This window comes from Leopardus geoffroyi, chromosome A3 (assembly GCF_018350155.1).
Source record: "Leopardus geoffroyi isolate Oge1 chromosome A3, O.geoffroyi_Oge1_pat1.0, whole genome shotgun sequence".
NCBI lineage: Eukaryota > Metazoa > Chordata > Mammalia > Carnivora > Felidae > Leopardus > Leopardus geoffroyi.
Window position 1 is genome coordinate 39,049,589 of NC_059336.1, and position 27,188 is coordinate 39,076,776.

Consider the following 27,188-nt stretch of genomic DNA (forward strand, 5'->3'; position numbering starts at 1 on the left):
GGGACAAAATAGACTTTCAAACAAAGGCTATTAATAAGAGACATAGAAGGACACTATAAAATACTAAAGGGGGAAATCCAACAAGAAGATATAACAATTGTAAATATTTATGCACCAAATACATAAAACAGTAACAAATATAAAAGAACTAATCGATAATAATACAAAAATAGTAGGGGACTTTCACACCCCACTTACATCAATGGACAAATCATCTAAACAGAAAATAAACAAGGAAACAATAGCTTTGAATGACACACAAGATCAGATGGATTTAGCAGATATATTCAGAACATTGCATCCTAATACAGCAGAATACACATTATCTTCAGTGCACATGGAATATTCTGCAGAATAGATCAGATACTAGCAAAACAATCCTCAATAAATTTAAGAAGACTGAAGTCATATCATGCATCTCTTCTGACCACAACATTTATGAAACTAGAGGTCAACCACAAGAAAAAATCTGGAAAGACCACAGATATATGGGAGGTTAAATAATATGCTACTGAATGATGAAAGAGTCAAACAGGAAATTTAACTAAGTATATGGAAACAAATGAAAATGAAAACACAGGATTCCAAAACATTTGTATGCAACAAAAGCAGTTCTAAGAGGGAAGTTTATAGCAATTCAGGCCCACCTCAAAAAGCAAGAAAAATCTGATTGACAACCTAACCTTACAAGTAAAGGAGCTAGAAAATAAGAACAAACAAAACCTTAGAGCAGAAGGAAGGAAATAATAAAGATTAGAGCAGAAAAAAATTCTATAAAAAACTAAAATAATAGAACAAATCAATGAAATGTATTATGCTAAGTGAAATAAGTCAGTCAGGAAAAAGACAGATATCATGTTTTCACTCATATGTGGAATTTGAGAAACTTAACAGAAGGCCATAGGGGAAGGGAAGGAAAATAAGTTACAAGCAGGAGGCAAACGATAAAAGACTCTTAAATACAGAGAACAAACTTAGGGTTGTGGGGGTGGGGGGCTGGGGGAAAGGGAAAATGGGAGATGGGCATTGAGGAGGGCACTTATTGGGATGAGCACTGGGTGTTGTATGTAAGCGACGAATCATGGGAATCTACTCCTGAAGTCAAGACTATACTGTACACACTGTATGTTAGCTAACTTGACAATAAATTATTAAAAAAAAAAAAAGAGCTGTTTTTTTGATAAGATGAATAAATCTCTAGCCAAACTCACCAGGAAGAAAAGAGAAATGGCCCAAATAAATAAAATCACAAATGAGAGAGGAGAAATAACAACTAACACCACAGAAATTAAAACAGCTGTAAGAGAATATTAGGAAAACTATATATCAACAAATTGGACAATGTAGAAGAAACCAATAAATTCTTAGGAACATATAAACTACCAAAACTGAATGAGGAAGAAATAGAAAATTTGAACAGACCAATAATCACCAAAGAAACTGAATCAGTAATCAAAAAATTCCCAAAAACTCTAAGTCCAGGACCAGATGGCTTCACAGGCAAACTCCACCAAACATAGAAAGAAGAGTTAATACCATTCTTCCTAAAATATTCCAAAAAATAGAAAAGGAAGGAAAATTTACATTCATTCCATGAGGCCAGAATTACCCTGATACCAAACCAGATCAAAACACCACTAAAAAATAGAACTGCAGGCCAATATCATTGATTAACATAGATATAAAAATCCTCTACAAAATACCAGGCAAATGCAACAATACATCAAAAGAATCATTCACCACGATCAAGTGGCATTTATTCCTGGAATGCAAAAGTGGTTCCATATTTGCAAATCAATCAATGTGATACATTACATCAATAAGAAAAAGGATAATAACCATATGATCATTTCAACAGACTCAGAAAATGCTTTTCACAAAGTACCACATCCATTCATGATTAAAAAAAAGAAACCCTCAACAAAGTAGGATTAGAGGGAATATACCTCAATATTATAAAAACCATATATGAGCACTGCTAGGAATTTATCCAAGGGATACAGGAGTACTGATGCATAGGGGCACTTGTACCCCAATGTTTATAGCAGCACGCTCAACAATAGCCAAATTATGGAAAGAGCCTAAATGTCCATCAACTGATGAATGGATAAAGAAATTGTGGTTTATATACACAATGGAATACTACGTGGCAATGAGAAAAAATGAAATATGGTCTTTTGTAGCAACGTGGATGGAACTGGAGAGTGTGATACTAAGTGAAATAAGCCATACAGAGAAAGACAGATACCATATGGTTTCACTCTTATGTGGATCCTGAGAAACTTAACAGAAACCCATGGGGGAGGGGAAGGAAAAAAAAAAAAAAAAGAGGTTAGAGTGGGAGAGAGTCAAAGCATAAGAGATTGTTAAAAACTGAGAACAAACTGAGGGTTGATGGGGGGTGGGAGGGAGGGGAGGGTGGGTGATGGGTATTGAGGAGGGCACCTTTTGGGATGAGCACTGGGTGTTGTATGGAAAGCAATTTGACAATAAATTTCATATATTATAAAAAATAAAAACAAACAAACAAACAAAAAAAAAAAACCATATATGAGAAACCCACAGCTAACATCTTACTCAATGGTCAAAAACCGAAAGTTTCCATGTAAGATAAGGAACAAGACAAAGATGGCCATTTTCACCACTTTTATTCAACGTCGTACTGGAACTCCTAGCCACAGCAACCAGACAAGAGGAAAGAATTAAACGTGTCCAAATTGGTAAGGAAGAAGTAAAACTTTCACTATTTGCAGAGAGCATGATACTATATATAGAAAACCAAATAACTCTATCAAAGAACTTCTAGAACTAATAAAAGAATTCGGTAAAGTCACAGGATATAGAATTAATGTGCAGAAATCTGTTGCATTTCTGTGCACCAATAATGAAGCAACAGAAAGAAATTAAGAAAACAATCCCATTTACAACTATATCAAAAATAATAAGACACTCAGGAATAAATCTAACCAAGGAGGTGAAAGACCTATACTCTAAAAACTATAAAACACTGATGAAAGATGAAAGAAATTAAAGATAATTCAAAGGAATGAAAGGACATTCCATGCTCATAGACTGAAAGAACACATATCATTAAAATGTCTATATTACCCAAAGCAATCTATAGATTCAATGCAATCCCTATCAAATACCAAGAGCATGTTTCACAGAACTACAACACAATTCTAAAATTTGTATGGAACTACAAAAGACCCTGAATAGCGAAAGCAATCTTGAAAAAGGAAAGTAAAGGCATCACAATTCTGGATATTAAGTTATATTACAATGATGTAGTAATCAAAACAGTATGGGACTGGGACAAAAACAGACATTTAGATCAATGGAACAGAAGAGAAAACCCAGGAATGGAACCAAAACTATATGGTCAATTAATCTTTTACAAAGCAGGAAACTATACCCAATGTGAAAAAGACATTCTCTTCAACAAATGGTACTGGAAAAACTGGACAGTAACATTCAAGAGAAAGAAACGGGACCACTTTCTTACACCAAACACAAAAATAAACTCAAAATGGACTAAAGACCTAAGTGTGAGTCCTGAAACCATCAAAGTCCTAGAGGAGAACACTGGCAATACCCTCTCTGACATTAGCTGTAGGAACTTTTTTCTAGATATGTCTCCTGAGGCAAGGGAAACAAAAGCAAAAATAAACTATTGGGACTACATCAGAATAAAAGGTTTCTGCATAGCAAAGGAAACAATCAGCAAAACTGAAAGACAACCTACAGAATGGGAGGAGATATTTACAAATGACATATCCAATAAAGGGTTAGTATCCAAAATGTATAAAGAACATATAAGAGGAGGAGTCAAGATGGCAGGGGATAGGAGGACCCTAAGCTTGTCTCCTCCCTCAAACACAGCCAGATAGCTATCAAATCATTCTCAACACCCAAGAAATCAATCAGAGATGAGAGAACACAAACTGCAAGTCTGTGTAGAAAAGTAACCATGTTATGGAAGGTAGGAGGAGCAAAGAGTTGACTTGGGGGAGATATAACTGTGGATACGGCAGTGGAGAGGTAGCCTGCTTTATGAGGCAACCACAAGTATTATGTTCAGTGGAGCACATAATTTGAATTTTTTAGAAGTCTGCTGCCATGAAGGGAGAGCCCGGCTTAAAGATGCTCAGGTGGCAAAGCAGGGTGGAGTCCCAGGAGTGACAGTGAGGACTGAGAGCCCTCTGGGACACAAGAACGGGCGGTGCTAATGTGCTGCACTGTTCCCAAACACAGGAATAGGACTCCTGCTGGGGGCAGGGAGCTGGGGTGCTGGCTTTCTGCTTTGTTTTGCCATAAACTCTGAACCATGATTATACCACAGCATTCTTTGCATGGGTGACAAGCGGCAAAAGTTCCAGGAGACCCTGTCCCAGAGGAACAGTGAGGGTCTGTCCAGCAGTAGTCCCTAAAATTTTGAGTTTTGAAATTTAGTCATGCACCTGAGATAAAAAAGCTTGGACAAAGTCAGGGTGAATGCAGTGATGTGACCACAACTGGGGACACAAGAGGGGTGATTGATTGCCCTTCTGTGAGGGTTCCATAAAGAGTGGGGGCACGAAATTTCACTTCCTGGGCTAAAGAGTGGGGTGCCACCATATTCGTCCTGCCCATTAGCACTGCAAGCCTACAGGGAGCAAACAGCACCACCTTCTGGAGACCAGAGCCACTTATACCAAGACCCACCTCCCTGCACCCTAAAGTGCATCTCCACTAGGACAAATCCACCTAAGATTCGTGAAAAAGGCCTCTCCCACAGAAGACCAGCACAAACAACTCACTCACACTAAGTCTACTGATCACAGAGCGCTACAAGGCTTAACTCTAGGGGAAATAGGATCTAGCTTCCCTTTTACTTTTATTCTTTATTTTTTTAACATTATTTCTTCATTTATTTTCTTATTTTATCAATTCTTTCTTTTGTTTTTTTAATTTTATTTTTATAAATTATATATATTTTTTTATTTTCATAAGGTATCTGAACTAGAATTTAAAACAACTTCTTAAGGATACTAGCTGGACTTATAAGAAACAGAAGACGTGAGAGGATCCCCTTCTGTGGGGATAAAAGAATTAAAATCAAGTCAGGCCAAAATTAAAATGCTATAACCAAGATGCAAACCCAAATGGAGGCCATAAAAATCAGGATGGACAAAGCAGGGTGTGAATCAGTGATACAGAAGATAAGAATATGGAAAATAATGAAAGTGAAAAGAAGAGGGAAAGAAAGCTAATGGATCACAAAGGTAGACCTAGGGCATTCAACAACTTACTAAAATGGAATAACATTTGTATCATAGGAGTCCCAGAAGAAAAAGAGAACAGGGGCCAGGAGGTTTATCTGAACAAATTATAGCTGAGACTTCCCTAATATGGGAAAGGACACAGACATCAAAATCCAAGAAGCACAGAGAACTCCAATTAAATTCAACAAAAGCCATACGTTGTCAAGGCATATCATAGCCAAATTCACAAAATATACAGACAAGGAATGATCATGAAAAAAAGTTCTTAACCTACAAGGAAAGACCAATAAGAAGAGCAGCAGATGTGTACACAGAAACCTAGCAGGCTAAAAGAGATATATTCAACGTGATGAATGAGAAAAATATGCATCCAAGAATTCCTTACCCATCAAGACTGTCATTCAGAATAGAAGGAGAGATAAAGAATTTCCCAAACAAAAGCTAAAGGAGTTTGTGACCACTAAACCAGCTCTGCAAGAAATTTTAAGGGGAGCTCTTTGAAGGGAGAAAAAAAGACCAAAAGCAACTAAGACTGGAAAGGACCAGAGAACATCACCAGAAACACCAACTCTGCAAGTAACACAATGGCACTAAATTTATATATTTCAATAATCACTGAATGTAAATGGACTAAATGCTCCAATCAAAAGACACAGGGTATCAGAATGAATTTAAAAAAAAAACAAAAACAAAAACAAGATCCATCTATATGCTGCCTAAAAGGGTCTCAGTTTAGAACTAAAGACACCTGCAGATTCAAAGTGAAGGGATGGAGAACCATCTATCATGCTAATGGAAGTGAAAAGAAAGCTGGAGCAGTCATACTTATATCAGACAAATGAGATTTTATTTTATTTTTTTCAATATATGAAATTTATTGTCAAATTGCTTTCCATACAACACCCAGTGCTCATCCCAAAAGGTGCCCTCCTCAATACCCATCAACCACCCTCCCCTCCCTCCCACCCCCCATCAACCCTCAGTTTGTTCTCAGTTTTTAAGAGTCTCTTATGCTTTGGCTCTCTCCCACTCTAACCTCTTTTTTTTTTTTCCTTCCCCTCCCCCATGGGTTTCTGTTAAGTTTCTCAGGATCCACATAAGAGTGAAAACATATGGTATCTGTCTTTCTCTGTATGGCTTATTTCACTTAGCATCACACTCTCCAGTTCCATCCACGTTGCTACAAAGGGCCATATTTCATTCTTTCTCATTGCCACGTAGTACTCCATTGTGTCTATAAACCACAATTTCTTTATCCCAGACAAATGAGATTTTAAACCAGTCTTTTACAGGAGATGAAGAAGGGCATTATATCATAATTAAGGGGTCTATCCATCAAGATCTAACGATTATAAATATTTATGCCCCCATGTGGAAGAACCCAAATATAAAAATCAATTAATCACAAACATAAAGAAACTCATTGATAATAATACAATAATAGTAGGGGGCTTTAGCATCCCAGGAAAATGGACAGATCATCTAAGCAGAAAATCAACAAGGAAACAATGACTCTGAATGACACAGTAGACCAGATGGACCTAACAGATATATTCAGAACATTTCATCCTAAAGCAGCAGAATACACATTCTTCTCAAGTGTACATGGGACATTCTCCACAATAGATCACATACTGGGTCACAAATCAGCCCTCAACAAGTAGAAAAAGACTGAGATCAGACCATGTATATTTTCAGACCACAAGGCCATTAAACTTGAAGTAAACCACAAGAAAAAATTTGGAAAGACCTCAAGTATATGGATGTTAAAGAACATCATACTAAAGAAAGAATGGGTTAACAAGGAAATTAAAGAAGTAATTTTGAAAACACAACAGTCCAAAATGAAAACACAACATGAAGATGCATGGGATGCAGCAAAGGCAGTCTTAAGAGGGAAGTACATTGCAATATAGGCCTATCTCAAGAAGCAAGAAAGGTCTCAAATACACAACCTAACCGTATGCCTAAAGGAGCTAGAAAAGGAACAGCCAATAAAGCCTAAAGCCAGCAAAAGAAGGGAAATAATAAAGACTAGAGCAGAAATAAATATATAAACAAACAAAACAGTAGAACAGATCAACAAAACTAAGAGCTGAATGTATTAAAATTGATAAACCCCTAGCCAGACTTAACAAAAAGAAAAAGGACCCAAATAGATAAAAATCATGAATGAAAGAGGGGAGATCATAACCAACACCACAGAAATACAAACTATTATAAGAGAATACTATGAAAAATTATACGCCAACAAACTGGGCAATCTGGAAGAAATGGACACATTTCTACAAACTTATAAACTACCAAAACTGAAACAGGAAGAAATAGAAAATCTGAACAGTTCCATAACCAGCAAAGAAAGTGAATCAGTAATCAAGAATCTCCCAACAAACAAGAGTCCTGGGCCAGAAGGCTTCTCAGGGAAATTCTACCTGATATTTAAAGAAGAGTTAATACCTTTTCTTCTCAAACTGTTTCAAAAATTAGAAATGGAAAGACTACTTCAAAAAGCATTCTACGAAGCCAGCACTACCTTGATTCCAAAACCAAAGACCCCACTAAAAAGAAGAATTACAGGCCAATATCCCTGATGAATATGGAGGCAAAAGTTCTCAACAAAATACTAGCAAATGGAATTCAACATTAAAAGAATTATTCACCATAGTCAAGCAGGATTTATTCCTGGCCTGCAGGGTTAGTTCAGTATTTGCAAATCAATCAACATGATGATACACCACATTATTAAAAGAAAGGATAAGAATCACAGAATCCTGTCAATGGATGCAGAAAAAGTATTTGACAAAACACAGCATCCATTCTTAACAAAAAACCTCAACAAAGTAGGGCTGGATGGAACATACCTCAGCATCACAAAGACCATACACAAACACCCCATAGCTAATATCATCCTCAATGGGGAAAGACAGGGATGTCCACTGTCACCACTATTATTTAACATAGTACTGGAAATCTTAGCCTCAGAAATCAGACAACAAAACAAAATAAAAGACATCCAAATCAGCAAGGAAGAAATGAAACTTTCACTATTTGCAGACAACATGACAATCTATGTAGAAAACCTGGAAGATCCACCAAAAAATTGCTAGAACTAATACATGAATTTAGCAAACTCACAGGACACAAATTCAATATGCAGAAATGTGCTGCATTTCTATACACCAATAGTGAAGCAGCAGAAAAAATAAATCAAGGAATCAATCCCAGTTGCAATTGCACCAAAACCCATCAGATACCTTGGAATAAATCTAACAAAGAGGTATAAGATCTGTGCTCTGAAAACTATAGAACACTTATGAAAGAAACTGAAGAGGTCTCAAAGAAATAGAAAAGCATTCCACATGCTCATGAATTAGAAGAACAAACATTGTTAACATGTCTATATCACCCAAAGCAATCTGCACATTTAATGCAATTCCTATCAAAATACCACTAGCATTTTTTTGCACAGCTAAACAATAATCCTAAAATATGCATGGAATCACAAAAGACCCTGAATAGCCAAACCAATTCTGAAAAAGATAAAGAAAACTGGAGGCATCACGATTCCAGATTTCAAGCCGTATTACAAAGCTATGGTGATCAAGACAATATGGCTCTGGCACAAAAACAGACACTTAGATCAATGGAAAGAATAGAAAACCCAAAAAATGGACCTACAACTATATGGTCAACTAATCTTCTACAAAGCAGGAAAATATCCAATAGAATAAAGATAGTCTCATCAACAAAATGTTTAGGAAAACTGAACGGCAACACATAAAAGAATGAAACTGGAGCACTTTCTTATACCATATACAAAAATAATTAAAAATGGATGAAAGACCTAAATGTGACACAGGAAACCATCAAAATCCTAGAGGAGAACACAGGCAGTAATCTCTTTGACCTCGGCCGGAGCATCTTCTTACTAGAAACATCACCAGAGGCAAGGGAAACAAAGCAAAAATGAACTTTTGGGACTTCAAGATAAAAAGCTTCTGCATAGTGAAAGAAACAATTAACAAAGCTAAAAGGCAACCTTTAGAATGGGAGAAGATATCTGCAAATGACATATCAGATAATGGGTTAGTATCCAAAATCTATAAAGAACTTATCAAACTCAACACCCAAAAAACAAATAATCCAGTGAAGAAATGGGCAGAAGATATGAACAGACACTTTTCCAAAGAAGACATCCAGATAGCTAACAGACACACGAAAAGATGCTCAACATCACTCATCATCAGGGAAGTACAAATCAAAACCACAACGAGATACGACCTCACACCTGTCAGAATGGCTAAAATTAACAATTCAGTAAACGACAGATGGTGGCAAGAACATGGAGAAATGGGAACACTTCTGCACTGCTGGTGGGAATGCAAACCAGTGCAGTTACTCTGGAAAACAGTATGGAGGTTCCTCAAAAAATTAAAAATAGAACTACCCTACAACCTAACAAATGCACTAACCAGGTATTTATCCAAAGGATACAAAAATGCTGATTCAAAAAGGCACATGCACCCCCAATGTTTATTACAGCGCTATCAACAATAGCCAAATTATGGAAAGAGCCCAAATGTCCATCGACTGAAGAAAGAAGATGTATATGTGTACACACACTACTGTGTAATATTACTCAGCCATCAAAAAGAATGAAATCTTGCTATTTGCAACAGCATGGACGGAACTAGAATGTATTATGCTAAGTGAAATAAGTCAGTCAGAGAAAGATAAATATCATATGATTTCACTCATATGTGGAATTTAAGAAATAAAACAGATGGACTTAGGGGAAGGGTTTGGAAAAGGAGGAAAGGGGGAACAAACCACAAGAGACTCTTTTTGGTTTTGCTTTGTTTTTAAAGTTTATTTCTTTATTTTGTGTGTGTGTGTGTGAGAGAGAGAGAGAGAGAGAGAGAGGGAGACAGAGAGAGAGAGAGAAAGTGGGGGAGGGGCAGAGAGAGGGAGAGAGAGAACCCCAGGCAAACTCCACACCATCAGTGCAGAGCCCGACATGGGGCTCAAACTCACAAACCACGGGATCATGAACTGAGTTGAAGTCAGATGCTTAACCGACTGAGCTACCCAGGTGCTCACCCTGGCAAGGATGTGGAGAAAAAGGAACAATTGTGTACTGTTGATGGGAATCACAACTGGAACAGCTATCTGGGGAAAACAGTATGGAGGTTCTTCACAAAGTTAAAAACAGAACTACCCTATGATCCAGCAATCGCAGTACTGGGTATTTTCCCAAAGAATACAAAAACATGAATTCAACGGGATACACACACCCCTATGTTTATTTCAGCATTATTTACAATAGCCAAATTATGGAAGCAGTCCAAGTATCCATACATTGATGAATGGATAAAGAAGATGTGGTACATATACACCATGGAATATTATTCAGCCATAAAAAAGTGATATCATTCCATTTGCAATGACATCAATTAGAAAGTATAACCCTAAGCAAAATAAGACAGAGAAAGAAAAACACCATATGATTTCTGTCATATGTGGAGTTTAAAGAACAAAGCAAACAGCAAAAGGGGGAAAGAGAGAGAGACAAATCAAGAAACAGATTTTTAATTATAGAGAACAAACTGATGGTTACCAGAGGGGGAGGGGGCTGGGGGAATTAAGGAGTACGCTTGTGATGAGCATTGTGTGTTGCATGGAAGTGTTGAATCACTATATTGTACACCTGAAACTAATATAACACTGTATATTTAATAACAGGAATTAAAATAAAAGCTTTAAACAAGTTAATGTCTACCACATACTTATTTCATATTTTATATCTAGCAATTCTAATATGTAACATCTTTGGTAATCTAGTTACAGTTTTTATTGACATATATTCTCTCATGGTAACTCTCTTTACGTAAAGTGTTGCATTGCAATTTAAGATTATACTTTGGATTCATATTTGAGGAGCATTTTAAGATTTGACTTGAAAGAACATTCTTTCAGGAAAGATTTAAATTTTCTTTCATTAAGCCCAGAGAGCTTCATGTATCCAGGACCACCTTAAACGAAAATTCTGTTCTATTCACTTGAAAGTGTGATTCTTTTTCAGTTGGTATTTTGCCTAGCACTGTTGGATTATTTGTAATCAGAAGGTTCCAGAGTTTCTATTTCATGAAATTGCCAGGAACAGGAGGGCCTATATTTCCTGAACTTTAGTGTGGCACTTATTGCATCTTACATTTTATTATTATGCATTTGCTTTTTTTCTTCACCTACAATGCAAGCTCCTTGATAGCAAATTTGTTTTTCCTTTAATTTTTTTTTTAAATGTTTGTTTATTTATTTGAGAGAGAGAGAGAGAGCACGCACACGAGTTGGGAAGGAGCAGAGAGAGGGAGACAACAGAATCCAAAGCAGGCTCCAGGCTCTGAGCTGTCAGCACAGAGCCCAGTGCAGGGCTTGAACCCATGAACCACAATATCATGACCTGAGCCAAATTCGGATGCTTAACCGACCGGGTCACCCAGGCGCCCACAAATCTGTTTTATTTATCTCTAAACCTCTTGCACTAGCCAACAAAGTACATTAAATGGATTTCAATGAATATTTGCTTAATAAAAAGATGTTAAAAATTCTGAAAGTATAAATGTATAGGGCCCAAGGATTAGTGATGAATCATGCTTTGGAATTTGCCTAATTTACTGTTTTCCTTATTTTGCAACTTGGACATGTGAGTACAACAGACTAAGCATCACATCATTTCTGATAATAAAGGAAAAACACATTGAATTTTTAATAGATAAAAGGGTAGGCTTCAGAATGGTACAAAAGAAAAAGATTTTAGTGTTTCAATTTTAGTATATGTGCTGCCGAAGCGAGCACAAGATTTTAGTGTTTCAAAAAGAGAACAGCATGTTTTTAAAGTTTTTTAAATTATAAAGAAATTCATGAAACATAGTTGATCTCAGGAAGAGGTTAAAATGTGTACTGACATTGTACTTTTGTTCTTCCTATGGAAGCTAATGCTCATGAATTATTAGGATTTTAGTTAAAAATTTTGTCATTACAAGAAAACATTTATCAAGTACAACCTCTCAATTTGGCAGAAAAATCACAAGAGGGGACTCCCTTCAACTCAATTGTAGATGGCATTCTGCATTTGACAATAAACCTATGATGTCATAACAGTGTAAGAATATCCCCCAAATGTGTAAAGTAACATACAGTGAAAACCACTTTTTAAATAATAATACTGTATACTGCACAGTATTTTTCAACAATGGTCACAGAGACTGTTGGTTGATAATACTAATAGCGTAGAAAGCTAAAGAGAAGACAAGGGAAATTTGAGTTTTACAGATAACATTTGATCAACTACTATTTTTGGTAGCGAGCAGAACTAACGAAAAAATGTACTGGGACATTACTTGTTAAGAATTGGGCAAGAAGCTCTAATGCCTCCTTGAAGTTCACATACCACACATACAGCCACAGTTTGCATGGAAAACAAGAATAATTCATGAAACCAAGTTCATTCAAAAATAACCATGAATAGGAAAAGTCACATCTGAATCATTGTAAGAGCTTTTAAGTGTGTGTGTGTGTGTGTAATCACTTAAAAAGCACAACTAAAAAGGAAACCTATTTATTTCTTTTCCCTAGTTAACTAAGCATTCGGTCTATAATCAGCTGGTTAGCATGAAGTATTATTAAAGCACTATTTTTATAGTACCCATTTTTATGGGTTTTGTATGTTACACAAACAGTGGTTTTTTAAAAAAATGCATGAATTGGTTATTCTCTTTCATGTTCCTATATTAAGTCAAACCAAAGCTCTGGATCTTGACATAATGGTAATGCAAGTAGAAACAAAAACAGTGCAATCTTCAAAATGTCTTTCAATTTCACTCCATTCTATCACATTAAAGTCTCATTTATCAAAAGGAGATTTTTTAATTTGTTTTAATGTTTATTCATTTCCTGACAGAGAGAGAGAGATAGAGTGCAAGCAGGGGAAGGGCAGAGAGAGAGGGAGACACAGAATCCAAAGCAGGCTCCAGGCTCTGAGCTGTCAGCACAGAGCCCGACGCGGGGCTCGAACTAACGAACTGTACGATCATGACCTGAGCCGAGGTCGGTTGCTTAACCGACTGAGCCACCCAGGTGCCCCTAAAAAGTAGATTTTAAAAGAGCCCTACACTTAAGATAATTTCAGAGTTTATTTAAAATTACAAAAAATAGAAAATAATAAGTCACTGCCTAGAAAAAATACATGAAAACAAATTACTTAATCTTAAGTATAAAATTACTTTAAAAATAATACCTTATTTCTGCAGAAGGTCACAGATATCAAACATTATCACCACTCAAAAAAAAAACAAGGTCATTTTAAAATTCTGAAGAGATGGTTACTGCTATGCCATGTAAAAAATTTTCATTTTAGGTAATTTTACTACTAATAAAAGTTAAACATCAATTAAAAGAAAATCATTCAAACAGTACAACAGAAAAATGGTCAAGAACTATGAGCAGATAATTCACATATTAATACAAAAGGCCAAATTATATGTGAAAAGTTGCTCAACCTCACTCATCAAGAAAAGATGACTCAAAACTGGAAGCTATCTTTTTATCCATGATTTTGGATTGATTGATTGATTGATTGATTGATTGATTTGAGAGAGATAGAGAGAACACATAACTGGGGTAAAACAGAAGGGGGAGAGAGAATCTTAAACAAGCTCCATGTTGAGTGTGGAGCTCAATCCCACAACCCTGGGATCATGACCTGAACCAAAATCAAGAGTCAAACGCTCAACCAACTGAGCCACCCAGGAACCCCTTGAATATTTTCTTAAAATTGATAATAACCATTTGAAAAGAGTGTGAAGGAGACTTCCAATTTACAGTCCAGTATGTAAGGAGCTTGGAAGTTGCTACTCCATCCTAACAACAAATGAAAAATCAACAACTCTTCTTAGATCCGTCAGAAAAGTGAGGTTACAAGGTAAACTACTGCCCCCCAAAATAGAGACAGTCAGATACAGAGAATCCCAACTTATCAGAATGCAAAGTCATGAAGAGAAACCTCCATACAACTAGTGGAAAACCAGAACTGTTTTTGAAGAACTACTAGAGTCTCAGTGTGGACAAGCTGGTGAGTTAAAAACTTGTGGGGTGAGGAATGGGATGACACTTTTGTGAGTTTTAACTCCTGGAGCTCTACCAAGTTTTCACAGTAGTGAAGACCTCAGAAAAATCCCTTCTTGTTTCCAGCAGGAACAGGAGAAAAGGAACCATTTCTAAATACAAGATCGGGTACCTGGGTGGCTTAGTCGGTTAAACATCTGACTTCAGATCAGGTCATGATCTCACAGTCCGTGAGTTTGAGCCCTGCATTGGGCTCTGTGCTGACAGCTCAGAGCCTGGAGCCTGCTTCAGATTCTGTGTCTCCCTCTCTCTTTGCCCACTGCTGCTCACACTCTGTCTCTCTCTCTCTCTCTCAAAAGCAAATAACCATTTAAAATTTTTTTTAAATAAATGAATACAAGAGAACATTCTGTTCTCATTAACAAGGCCTACCCTCAAGAGAAACTATTCTATCAGAGCTTAATCTGTTGGGGTTTTGTTGGAGCCTAAACTCAATGCAAAATATTCAACTCCATCCAGCTCTAACCTTCTACATGGGAGAAGAGTGTAGGGGTGAAAAACTAAGAGGCACTTATGAAGTTCACAGACCAGAGGCATGGGCTACTAAAGGACTGGGACATAATTACAGGAATATAGAATACTTCTCCTCCCCCAACACCTCATCACCATATTACTAAAAGCCTATTTACCACAGTTCTTTTTCCCTAATACACCATGTCTAGTTATCAAGAAAAAATTACAAGGCATACTAAAAACCACAAAACACCATTTGAAGAGACAGAACAAGCATCAAACAGAATATTCAAGAACTGTGGAACAACTACAAAAGATGTAAACTAAACAAAATGGGAATACCAAAAGGAGAAGAGAGAAAGGGACAGAAGAAATATTTGAAACAACGACTGAGAGTTTCTCCAAATTAAAGTCAAACACCAAATCACATATCCAGGAAGCTCAGAGAACAACAGGCAACATAAATACCCCCAAAAAACTATATACAGGCAAATCATATTCAAAGTACAGAAAATCAAAGATAAAGAAAAAAAATCTTGAAAGAATCCAGAGGGGAAAAAAATCACCGCACTCATAGAGGAGCAAAGAATTATATCTGACTTCTCAGAAATCATGAAACCAAGAAGAGACTGAAGTGAAATATTTCAAGTGTCAAAAGAAAAACAACACACACACACACACACACACACACACACACACACACCCAATCCACCAAACTTGACTGTGTATGCTGCAAAACTATCTTTCAAAAGGAGGAATAAAGACTTTCTCAGACAAACAAACTTTAAGGGAATATGTTGTCAGTAGACATGCCTTGCAAGAAATGTTAAAAAGAAATACTTCAGAGAGAAGGAAACTGATAAGGCAGAAACATCATTCTACATAAAGAAAGGAAGAATATTAAAGAAGGAATAAGGGAAGGCAAATAAACTTTACTTTTCCTATTCTTAAGTGATCCAACATATATAATAATTTATATAAATAATAATAGCAACAACATACCCACTTGTGTGTGTGGGAGGGTGTACTTATATGTGATTATGTATGCCTGAAATGAATGACAGCAATGATAGAAGGGATGAGAGGGAAGAATTAGGAATTTTTGTTATTTAAGGTACTTGCACTACCCATGAAGTGGCATAATATTATCTGAACATAGGCCTAGATTAGTTGTAAATGTATATTGCAACCTCTAAGGCAACCACTAAAAAAAAGTTAAAAAAATAAAATTGATATGCTACAAAAAGAGTGAAAATGGCATCGTGTAAAATGCTCAGAGTCAGAGAAATAGGCATTCACACATGGGAAAATGACATAAACAAAAATTACAGAGAAGCACCTGGGTGGCTCAGTCGGTGAAGCATCCGATTTCAGCTCAGGCCATGATCTCGCAGTTCGTGAGTTCGAGCCCCATGTCGGGTTCTGTGCTGACAGCTCAGAGCCTGGAGCCTGCTTCGGATTCTGTGTCTCCCTCTCTCTCTGCCCCTCCCCCACTCATGCTCTTTCTCTCTCTGTCTCTCAAAAAATAAACGTTAAAAAATGTTTAAAAATTACAGACAACATGAATCTCTCTCAGTAGGGAAACGGATAAATTATGATATGGGATATGCAGCTATAAATCTATGCATAGTGACACATTAAAAGTATCAAGGTATGTTAAGTGAAAAGTATTTTGCAAAACAATATATTAGAAATCTCTTCTATAATTGTTATAAATGATGAAAGATAGAGAGAGGTGTGTGCATGGACAAAAAGAATATGCTATAAAGACACATACCAAATTGTCAGTAGTGGTTCTTTCTGCCAAAAGCAATGGGACTTAGAGTAAATGGGAAATGGGTGTCTTGATTATTATGTATCCACTGCAATGAGAATCTCTAGATATATTATCTATGCAAATGCTTTTTTAGAGAAAAAGCAAAGGAAGCAATAAAGGAAGAATACAGTAGTGTCTTTCCATAAAACCAAGAAAAGTATTTGCTAGCTTGTCGTAGTCACTGTCAGAAGGATTTCAACCAAATTACTTCAAATAGGAATTTAAAATTCACCATTAACAATTTTAATTCATAGCTTCAATTAAGGAGCAATTTGATTTACAACTGTATGTTCACACAAATAGTTTAGATTGGCCTGTAAACAAACCAAGGATCAAATAGAATTTTAGAGCTAGAAGGGACTTTCTGGCCCCTCATTTTACACATGAGGAAACTGAGAACAAAGAGACTTGTCCTATAACAAACAACGAATTTCATCACTGTTAAAAGAAGAAAGAACCCAACCTCCTTGCTCCTTGTCCAGGCCTCTGGTAAACTCTGTTTATTTCATTCTACCTACTTTATAAATATCATCTGTGGTTCCTGAAAATTCCCAAGTGGTTCTGGAAAATTTGCATTTTCTAATCCCATTTCCAAATCACCTGATTAAAAAGAATTTCACATTTCCAGGTTGAATGCAGTAGAGAATTCATAGAATTTAGCATGTAAAGGAATTTAGAAACTGTCTCTTGCCTAACATTATTTTTGTTTTTTTTTTAAGAAAACAAAACAGCTTAAGTAACTTGTTACATCCAGTGAGTCAGACACAGAGTTGAGAGTAGAACCCAACTCTGCTAACCACCAGAACATTCTCCTTCTGTTATTTCCCATTCATTTTATTTAAAAAAAAAAAAAAAAAAAAAAAAGGCAGTGTGATCTTACAGAAAGTATACACACTGACTAAGTGACATGGACAAGTCATTAAACTTGGAAACTTAAGTTTCTTCAACTATGAAATAAACAGGTGGGCTCTGAAGTTTCTTACACCTTTCCATGATTCTGGAATTTTTAAGATGGGGTTCAATATGTCTTAGGTCATGGAATCCAGTGGCGGAATGACAGACTGCAGTCCAACTCTCTTGAGTAGCTGCAAAAAGCTAGAGAAAAGGAGAGGACAAGCAACAGAAGAGAACAGAGTGGAATTCAGGAACTCCTTAGCATGGACCTAAATCTGGAAAGGTACAACCAGCTGGTTAATCTGTGGTTTTAGACTCAGTAAAGTGCTTCAGAAAGTTGCCACATGCCATAGTTCCACATCCACCATTGGTTCCAGGAAGTTAACTTCTCCTGAGCATCCAGTTTTTACCTCTTACTTTTCCTTCCCACTAATGTTCTAAGAATGCTTCTAATATAGTTGGGTAACAAATACCAGATTATATAAATTATATGTGTTATTAAGGTCAAAAATTTGGTTTCCTTTAAAAACAGCAATCAACAGTTGGTAATTGTTACAACAAAAGACCAATAATACTGAAGTCTGATTCTGATATATTTGATGATATAGTGACACAAATGTAATCAACCTTTTTCAGAAAAACCATGAGAGGCAGACCTCAAAGACCTGTCCCTAACTCATTCCTCAGCTCACATTTTGCTATCAAGCAATTCTTGCTAGCATGCATACAATTAATACTATTCCTTATATCTTCATAACCTCAGTTCAAATAACTGTAAGAAAGCATGTGTACAAAATCTCTTCATACTGAATTCTTTTCCTATAGTTATTCACTCTGTTCTTCCTTCAGATATATCCAATTATTTCCTGTCCATAATCTGTTTTTCTTTCTCTCTCTGCCCTAAAAATCTTTCCTAATAGAGCACAATACCTACTAAAGGCCTGTACAATAATGAAATATAGTTTTATCTCCATCCCCAGAAACTTCCACTGATCCCATCAGTTGTATATTTACGTAGCTGATATTAAGTTTTATCCTTTGAGCCTCTAAGTGGACTTTCATAAATTCTAAGTACAGACAGCTCTAGAATGAAATATGATTTAAGCAGGTAAAGCCTAAAATTTGGCAAAATAAATAGTTTGGAGTTCCCCACCAGTACCCTAAAGGTAGCACTGGGGTCGGGGTATGACTGGACACACTGGACATTTGTGGGAAAACCAGAAGAAAAGACTTGATCACTGGTATAGGCTTCTGTCCCTCCTTCCAAGCTGGTAAGGGTGGAGGAAAAAGAGGAGACAAATAAAAAAGCCCTAGCTAGATCTGAAGGATCCAAGAATAGAGGGGGCCTCAAGACACAGAAAGCCACATAGAAAAGTTCCCCATTCCCTCAGGCCAGTAAGATGCTCTAGGAGTAAAGTAAAACAAAACAAAACAGAACAAAACAAACAAACAAACAAAAAACTAGCCTGATATACTTAGGCCGTGAGGACTTGACATTCTCACTGACTATTCCAAGAAGTTTCCCATCATCCGATTCTACTACCACTAGCATCTACTGTAAGTGGATGCTGTGTGTACAGAAGAAGTCAAAGACTACAAAAATACCAAGGACACCATAGTGAATTTAGTAGCAATAGTAGCCAGCAACCCGTAAGGAAGTGGAGAGCAAGTCCTATCTCAGTACAAGCCAACACTGGGAACAGAGTGACCATGAAGCAGATGGTCCCTCCCAATGACAAAGAAGGTCCGTTGAATCCCGATGCTATCCAGTAGAGAGGGAAAAGTGGCAAACAAATATAAAATGACATGTACAAAGAGACTAGGCTTATATGGAAGGAACTAGCAGAATGAAGGCAAGGATTCAGACATTCAGCTGAACTAGAGAAGATAAACAGTTACAATAGGCACCCTTCCTGCAATATCCAGCATGGGCTGGGGAGGAGAGACAATGTGGGTGTAAAGACAGTGAGGAGGGCACCTTTTGGGATGAGCACTGGGTGTTTTATGGAAACCAATTTGGACAATAAATTTCATATATTATAAAAAAAAAAAAAAAAGACAGTGTGGGTGGGTGACTTTAACATCTAAGCCTGGGCTTAGCAATAGGCCCCCTGCAGCTGCACAAGACTCCACTGGCAAGACCCTGCATAGTCTATGCATGTAGCCCCTGTGGCCCAGAGGGTCAAATACCAAGTAGTCAGTCCCTCTGTAAGCCCTCTGTGGCCTGGTGGACTCTGAAGTCCTCTGTGTCCCTGCCCCACTGGTACCAGGCTCCCACTACACACCCAGCCAATGGGTACTGATATCTGCTCTCTATATGCATTCTAGAGAGTGGCCTATTGTTTTCTCAGCAACTCCATACTAGTCCCAGCCTGGTCAAACCAGTGAACTTCTCTTCTCTGCTACCCAGAGGCCAAACCATACCTTCTTCATCAAGATCTATACCCTTTACAAGTATGTCCTTCCTTGAACACTCTCTAGAGTACAACATAGAGTTTCTTTATATATTATAGTTACACTTTCAACATAGTTAACAAATCTTTATGTTAAACTTCCCCTGATTAACCTAATGTTAATGTTTCTATGTCCTGATTTGATCCAGAGGGCTACATCCACCTAGTCTCAAAATCCGAGTCTATCAATATTTCCACTTTCTCCATTTCTTCCATCCTCTTCATCCCTTGGACCATTTCCAGGTCCTAATGTCTCTTGCCTACAGAGATGGTCTTGGACAATCTTAGATACACTTTATAGGCCCTCCCCCAAGATACCATTTTACTTGTCAACTTAGAAACAAATAAGGATTCCCTCCTTTCTATCAGGTCAAATGTCAACTCTTATACTGAGATTTTAAGGCCTTCTGTGATTTTTGTCTGTGTTGTCCTTATCACATAATTAGCATCTTATTATACTCTGTCTTAATTCTCCAAGTAAAGATACAACCTCCCAGACTAACCCTATAATATGCTTTCTCTAATTTATTCATGGTTATTACCCTAACTTATTTTTAACTGTACTTTATACATCTTATACAACTTCACTACTCTTTCCATGGTGGTAAGCTCAATGTTACATGATGGGAAAATCAGACTAAATCAGATAGTTTTAAACCAATGTAACAGTTATAGATACAGCCACTGTTAGGCTATACAAAGCCTTTCTACAGATTAGAAAAAGGCACCCTTTCCTCCAAATTGATGCAGCTTCACATTTGGTTACACAGCTTGGCAAGTGGAGCCCAGGAAGGATTTCAACTCAGCCTTATACAACTGTACATGGCAGCCCCAGATTCATTAATATAACACTAACTACAAAAAGAAAACTTTTAAAGGATATTGTTCCTTGAATTTTGTTTTAGTAGGATTTTATGCTACTGTGTATACCCCTCTAATCCTAGATAATGTCTCATAGCTTGGGCATTAGATCAGTTATATGACAAATTTCATGTATTAGTGGGTATCTGGTATACCAGATCTCTATGACCAGCATTAATTGAAGGTCTAAGTCTATCCTAGGGACTGGAGCTAGATCTCATGGCACAAATGAGGCATCCAACTAGTTTGCAGCTCAGTAAATCAATCTATATTTAGAAGAACATAATTTTTTAATGTTATACTTACTGATAAACTTGTTTTGCATAGTCTCCAACAGTGCTTGGTGAGCATCTTCAGCTTGTAAAGCATGTGAACATTCTCTAGCCAGTATGGTACGCACAAGATGCTCCCCACATCCTAGAAATCCAAGGAAACCAAAAACAGTTGAGGAAAAACAATGCTATAAACATCCTTCTTATCCTCTTAGCACTAAAACACCCTTATGTACTACTTAAGAAGTGGTTGTGTTGCAGAATAATTCAGTGATGGATGAAATGACTTCTATGAAAAATCTGGGATTTTAGTAATAAGATTCAGCAGAAAATAAAGAAACAACTGTCTAATGTCAAAAGGAAACAGAGAAAAATAAAAGAAAACCCCTTTTTCATAGGAATGATTTACATAATACAGGAAGGAATTCAAATTCTCTGCCTAGGAATCTCCTAGGGCTCTGTCTTATTTCCATTATTGGGTAACTACAAAAAATTGTTTTACATTTCGTTATTTGTTTAGATACAAGTGGCCTGAGTCTACCATTTTGCCTCTGGCACCCCACATACCCGGGGGCATGGGAGAAATCTAAACAGCCAACAACAACCTGCATCTCCCTCTACCTACCTTTCGATAAAATGTCACATCAACAGCTGTAATGTGGACTAATAAAATAGCACCTTTCTCACCTTATAATAGTAACTTACATAGCCTTCACAGGTGAATACTCTCTGTAATTGTAAAACAAAGAATGCATTTTAAATCCCTGGAGTGAACTTGGACCATTCAGACACACTAAAAAAGGGTAGACATGATGGCAATAGGAAGCACTGCCTAGAATTCTATTTCAATTTTCTACCTGTTAATATTAGAAACTGTCTGCCAAAGTTAAGACAAAGGAAATTTAATTTACATTACAGGTTGATAAGTTCAAATAAAAGATTTCTGAGGAGACTGATTTTTTCTTAGATACACAAAATATTAAAAATTACTTTGATAAACATTGGAGGGATAAGCCTTTTCAAAAAAAATACTAAGTGCCCTTTGAAATGCTTTTTCTACATAAAATCAGCTGCATTAATTAAAATATAAATGTCCTCTTACCCAAAAGACAAGAGTAGATACATAAGACCTTATGCTTCCCATCTTTTAAAAAATAAAATAAAATCCTGAGGGAAGCAGATCAGCATGGACACTGGCTGCCTAACTTGCTTACACCAAGTCCCACACACCTTTGCTCTGGCAGTACTCCCCTTTTCAGTCAAGCTTGCCTAAGTCCCAGTGTGACAGCCGCTCCCTACTCCTACCCAGAAGACCAACAGAAACTCCTGCCCACACCACATCTCCTGACCAGAGTTCTGCCGGGCCTCAGTTCTGGTGGAGTTGGTGTCAGATCTCATTTCACAGACAGACCAGAGCACGCCTAGTTAAAACTCATCACATTCAGGCCAGGGACCAAATACTGACCATAGCAGGCAAGGAGAGCCTCTGCAAATGACTGGCCTAAAGGACTGAGCAGCTAAACTACAAGAGCACAGCACACACAGCATACACCAGAGACACTCCCTAAAGCGCCAGACCCTGGGCACTACATGACTTCATAAGGCATTACTTTCAGAAGCAGGAGACATAATTGGCTTTTCTAACACACAAAAGAAGGAAGAGACTTAGGGGCGCCTGGGTGGCGCAGTCGGTTGAGCGTCCCACTTCAGCTCAGGTCATGATCTCACAGTTTGTGAGTTTGAGCCCCGCGTCAGGCTCTGTGCTGACAGCTCGGAACCTGGAGCCTGCTTCGGATTCGGTGTCTACCTCTCTCTCTCTCTCTCTCTCTCTCTCTCTCTCTCTGCCCCTCCCCTGCTCATACTCTGTCTCTCTCTCTCAAAAATGAATAAAATTTAAAAAATTAAAAAAAAAAAAAAAGAAGGAAGAGACTTAGACAAAATGCCAAGATGGAGGAATTTATCCCAAATGAAAGAACAAGATAAGGCCATGGTTGGAGATCTAAGCAAACATGCTTGATGGAGAATTTAAAGCAAAAATCATAAGGATACTCACTGGGTTTAAGAAAAGAATAGAAGACATCAGTAAGACCCTTACAACAGAGATGAAAGAGTTAAAAAACCAATCAGAAATAAAGAATGCAATAAACAAGATTGGAAAACAGGCTTGATGCAATGAACAGCAGGCTGAAAGAAGCAGTGGAATGAATAAGAGATATATTAGACAAAATAATGGAAAATAATGAAGCTGAATAAAAGAGAAAGAATTATGCAACATGAGAATAGACTCAAGGAACTCAGTGACTTCATCAAATGTAATAACATTCATATTATAGGAGTCACATAAGAAGAGAAGGAAAAGAGGACAGAAAATTTATTTCAAGAAATAACAGCAGAAAACTTCCCTAATCTGGGGGAAAGAAACAGACATGCAGATCAGAAGGCACAGAGAACTCCCATCAAAATCAACAAAAGCATGCCAATAACAAGCCATCTTGTAATTAAATTTGCAAAATATAGTGATAAAGGAAAAATCTTGAAAGCAGCAAGAAAAAAAAGTCCTTAACTTACAAGGAAAGTTATAGATTAACTCAACAGAAACATGGCAAACCAGAAGGGAGTGGCCTGATATATTCAAAGCGCCAAATAGGAAAAATCTGCAGCCAAGAATACTCTATCCAGCAAGGCTATCATTCAGAATAGGAGAGATAGAGTTTCCCAGACAAACAAAAACTAAAGGAGTTCATGACCACTAAACCAGACCTGCAAGAAATATTAGGAGACTTTCTGAGGGCAAAGGAGAGACCAAAAGTGACAAAGAAAGGATCACAGAAAATCTCCAGAAACAATGACAAAACAAGTAATAAAATGGCAATAAATACATATTTATCAATAATTACTTTGAGTGGGGCTTCTGGATTGCTCAGTCGGTTGGGCGTCTGACTTTGGCTTAGGTCATGATCTCACAGTTAATGTTTTCCAGCCCCATGTCAGTCTCTGCTGTCAATGCAGAGCCTGCTTTGGATCCTCGGTCAACCTCTCTCTGTGCCTATGCCACTCTCACCCTCACTCTCAAAAATAAACACCAAAAATAATAATAAAAGTGAGGGGATGGAGGGACATTTATCACACAAACAGACATTAAAAGAAAGCCAGGGTAGTAATACTTAAATTGGACAAATTAGACTTTTTTATTCTTGTATTGTTTTCATCCTGCTTTGGTATCTGGATAGCGCTGGCCTCATGGAATGATTTTGAATATGTTCCCTCTATTATTTGTAAGATTTTGATATTGTTATTATTACTTTATAAATGTTTGGTAGAATTCACCAATGAAACCATGTGGTCTTGGGCTTTTCTGTGCTGTGAGATTTTTAATTCCTAATTCAACTTTCATTCTTGTTAATGGTTTAAGAAGATTTCCTACTTCTTGGATTTTAAGATTCATGATTGAATCTTGGTAATTTGTGCATTTTTAGGGATTATCTAGGTTTTTTTTTTTCCTAAAATATCTGATGTATATAATTGCTTATAATAATCTGTTATCACATTATGCATTTCTATGGTTATCTGTTGTATTGTTTTCTTTTCCCTTCCCCATGTTGATTTTTGGTATTCTTTTTTTTCTTAGTTAATGTAGTTAAAGCATTGCCAATTGTTTTTGTGTGTGTGTGTGTGTTTTGTTTTTTTTTTTTTTTTTTGCTTTTTTTTTGGTTTTAAACTGGTCATAACTTTCAATGTTATGTTATTTTGGTCTCTATTTTAAATTTCTGATTTTACTTTGTTATTTCCTTCCTCTACTAAATTTCAGCTAAGTTTCTTCTTTTTCTAGTTCCTTGTGGTATAATATTGTTTATTTGAACTTTTTTTTCTTAATACAAGCATTTATATCATAAATTTTACTCTAACATCTGCTTTTGCTGCATCCCATAGGTTTTGGAATATTGTGTATTCTTTTTCTTTTGTTTTGAGACATATTTTGATTTGCCATTTGATTTCCTATTTGGCCCATTGCTTGTACAATAGTGTGTTGTTTAAATATTTAATATTTACATTGTAGATTTTCAGCTTTGTTTTATTGTTGATTTTCAGTTTTGTACCATTGTGGTTGGAAAATATAGCTGGTATGATTTCCATACTCTTAAATTTTTAATATTTGTTATGTCCTTTATGTGATTTCACCAGGGGATTCTTCTGTGTATACCTGAGGAAAATGTGTATTCTTATTTTTCTTGAATGGAATGGTTTATATACATCTTTTAGAACCAAATATTTTGAAGTATGCTTCAAGTAAAAAATGTTCTTGTCATGGAAAAAATAAATAAAAAGCTCACCTTAAAAAAAAAAAAACTGCCAAAGGTATTCCAATAGTTTTTTTAGAAAATCAGGTCCTTCATTAATTCACACAACAGGTAAAGGATATCAAATGATCTCAGCATCTACTGAGACTAAAGGAGAAGTATGACTCAACTCTATAGTCAAAAAACTCACAGCAAAAGAAGGAACAATCCACTCAGATTCCCCAATAGGTCCAGGGACAAAGTAACATTTTCTCATGTTATTAATTTGCGTGCACATACACACACACACACAACACTGGTAAATGGAGAGACAAGGTTCTTAGCAATGAAAAAGATTGCCATATACATATATGCCATATATATATATACCTTTCCTTCCCACTTTTTCCCTCCTTTCCTCTGCACCCTCTCAGTATATACATGCAAAGATGCATACATATGTGTATATTATGAATACACATAAAATATGTACTCACTGCCAAAAATACAAACCATTCAAAAAATGTCAAAAGCTTTTTTTAAATCACTTGACACTGGGCACCAAAGTGGCTCGGTCGGTTAAGTATCTGACTTCAGCTCAGGTCATAATCTCACGGTTTGTGAGTTCAAGCCCTGCACTGACAGTGTAGAGTCAGCTTGAGATTCTCTCTCTCTCCTTCTCTCTCTGCCCCTCCTCTACTCGTGCTTTCCCTCTTTCTCAAAATAAATAAATAAACTTAAAAAAAAATCACTTGACATTTTTCCAGAAGTAACTTCCCTATATTTTTTGGTAAAGTGTAAATGTAAATATCTTTCCAGATCTAATATCATTTTGTAAGTATCTACACTTAGAAGATCTAGATATGCAATTTAATATATAACTCTGTGAGCAAGACTATTGGTGCTCCCTATTTTGTTAAATTTTTGTAATATTATTTTTATAATCAGGGATAAAACAACAATAAAGTTAATAGAAAATAAACCATTTTTGACACTTACAATGTAAAGACACTGTGCTAAGCTCATGAAACCCCATAAATTTTAATTCCCTTTGTGTACATATTTGATGTTGAAGAGTGAAATGTTATACTTTAGAACAATAATAATTGTTAGGAAATTGGCATATTATAAGCTAAATGAGTGTTCAGAAGGTTATGTACACATGCCTCAAGTCAAAGAGCTAAACCACATGAAGTTAACATTACATCAAAAATACACAGTATGTGTCAGAGAGACTTTTCCTCCGTTGTTATACATGAATATACAGGGTTTTCCAATGACTGATTTTTCACCAAGAAACTTTAAAAATTATGACTTCTATTCGGACATATATCACCTCTAACATAAGAGCGTTGACATCAAAAGCTTGTTCTCCTGCAGGTTCCAATCAAAGAAAAGTTTGACTTATGTGGTTTCACCCACAAAATTCCAAGGTTTCTTAGAATATGCTGCCAGATAGCTGAAGTGTGATTCAAAAGAAAACAGTTCCATTCTTTGTATGTGGATATGAAGAAATAAGGCTTTCATTGCATCCTCCTTTTGTCCTTATTCATACAAGTATATATTTATGTTCTCAGATCTTAGCAGAAAACATGAATTATACATAGAATGAAGACCTAACAGCAAACCTAGAAGAAAAGTGATACAGGCACACCTCAGATATATTGCAGGTTCAGTTCCAGACCAGTGCAATAAAGCGAGTCACATAAACGTTT

At 36.5% G+C, this 27,188-nt stretch overlaps 1 protein-coding gene across 13 annotated transcripts in view; it reads right to left on the reverse strand.

Moving 5' to 3' along the window:
- Positions 1 to 27,188, reverse strand: part of TASP1 (taspase 1) — a 297,506-nt gene that overhangs the window by 126,390 nt on the left and 143,928 nt on the right. For 5 of the 13 annotated variants that reach the window (XM_045445328.1, XM_045445331.1, XM_045445327.1 and 2 more), the window contains one exon: positions 21,231 to 21,341. The exons of 1 other annotated variant lie outside the window; for it this stretch is intronic. In XM_045445328.1, coding sequence (XP_045301284.1) covers positions 21,231 to 21,341 — 111 coding nt within the window. Of the gene's footprint in view, positions 1 to 17,634; positions 17,812 to 21,230; positions 21,342 to 21,883; positions 21,926 to 27,188 lie in introns of those variants that run through there. 7 more of the 13 variants (XR_006703341.1, XR_006703342.1, XM_045445333.1 and 4 more) reach the window with 4 other exon arrangements.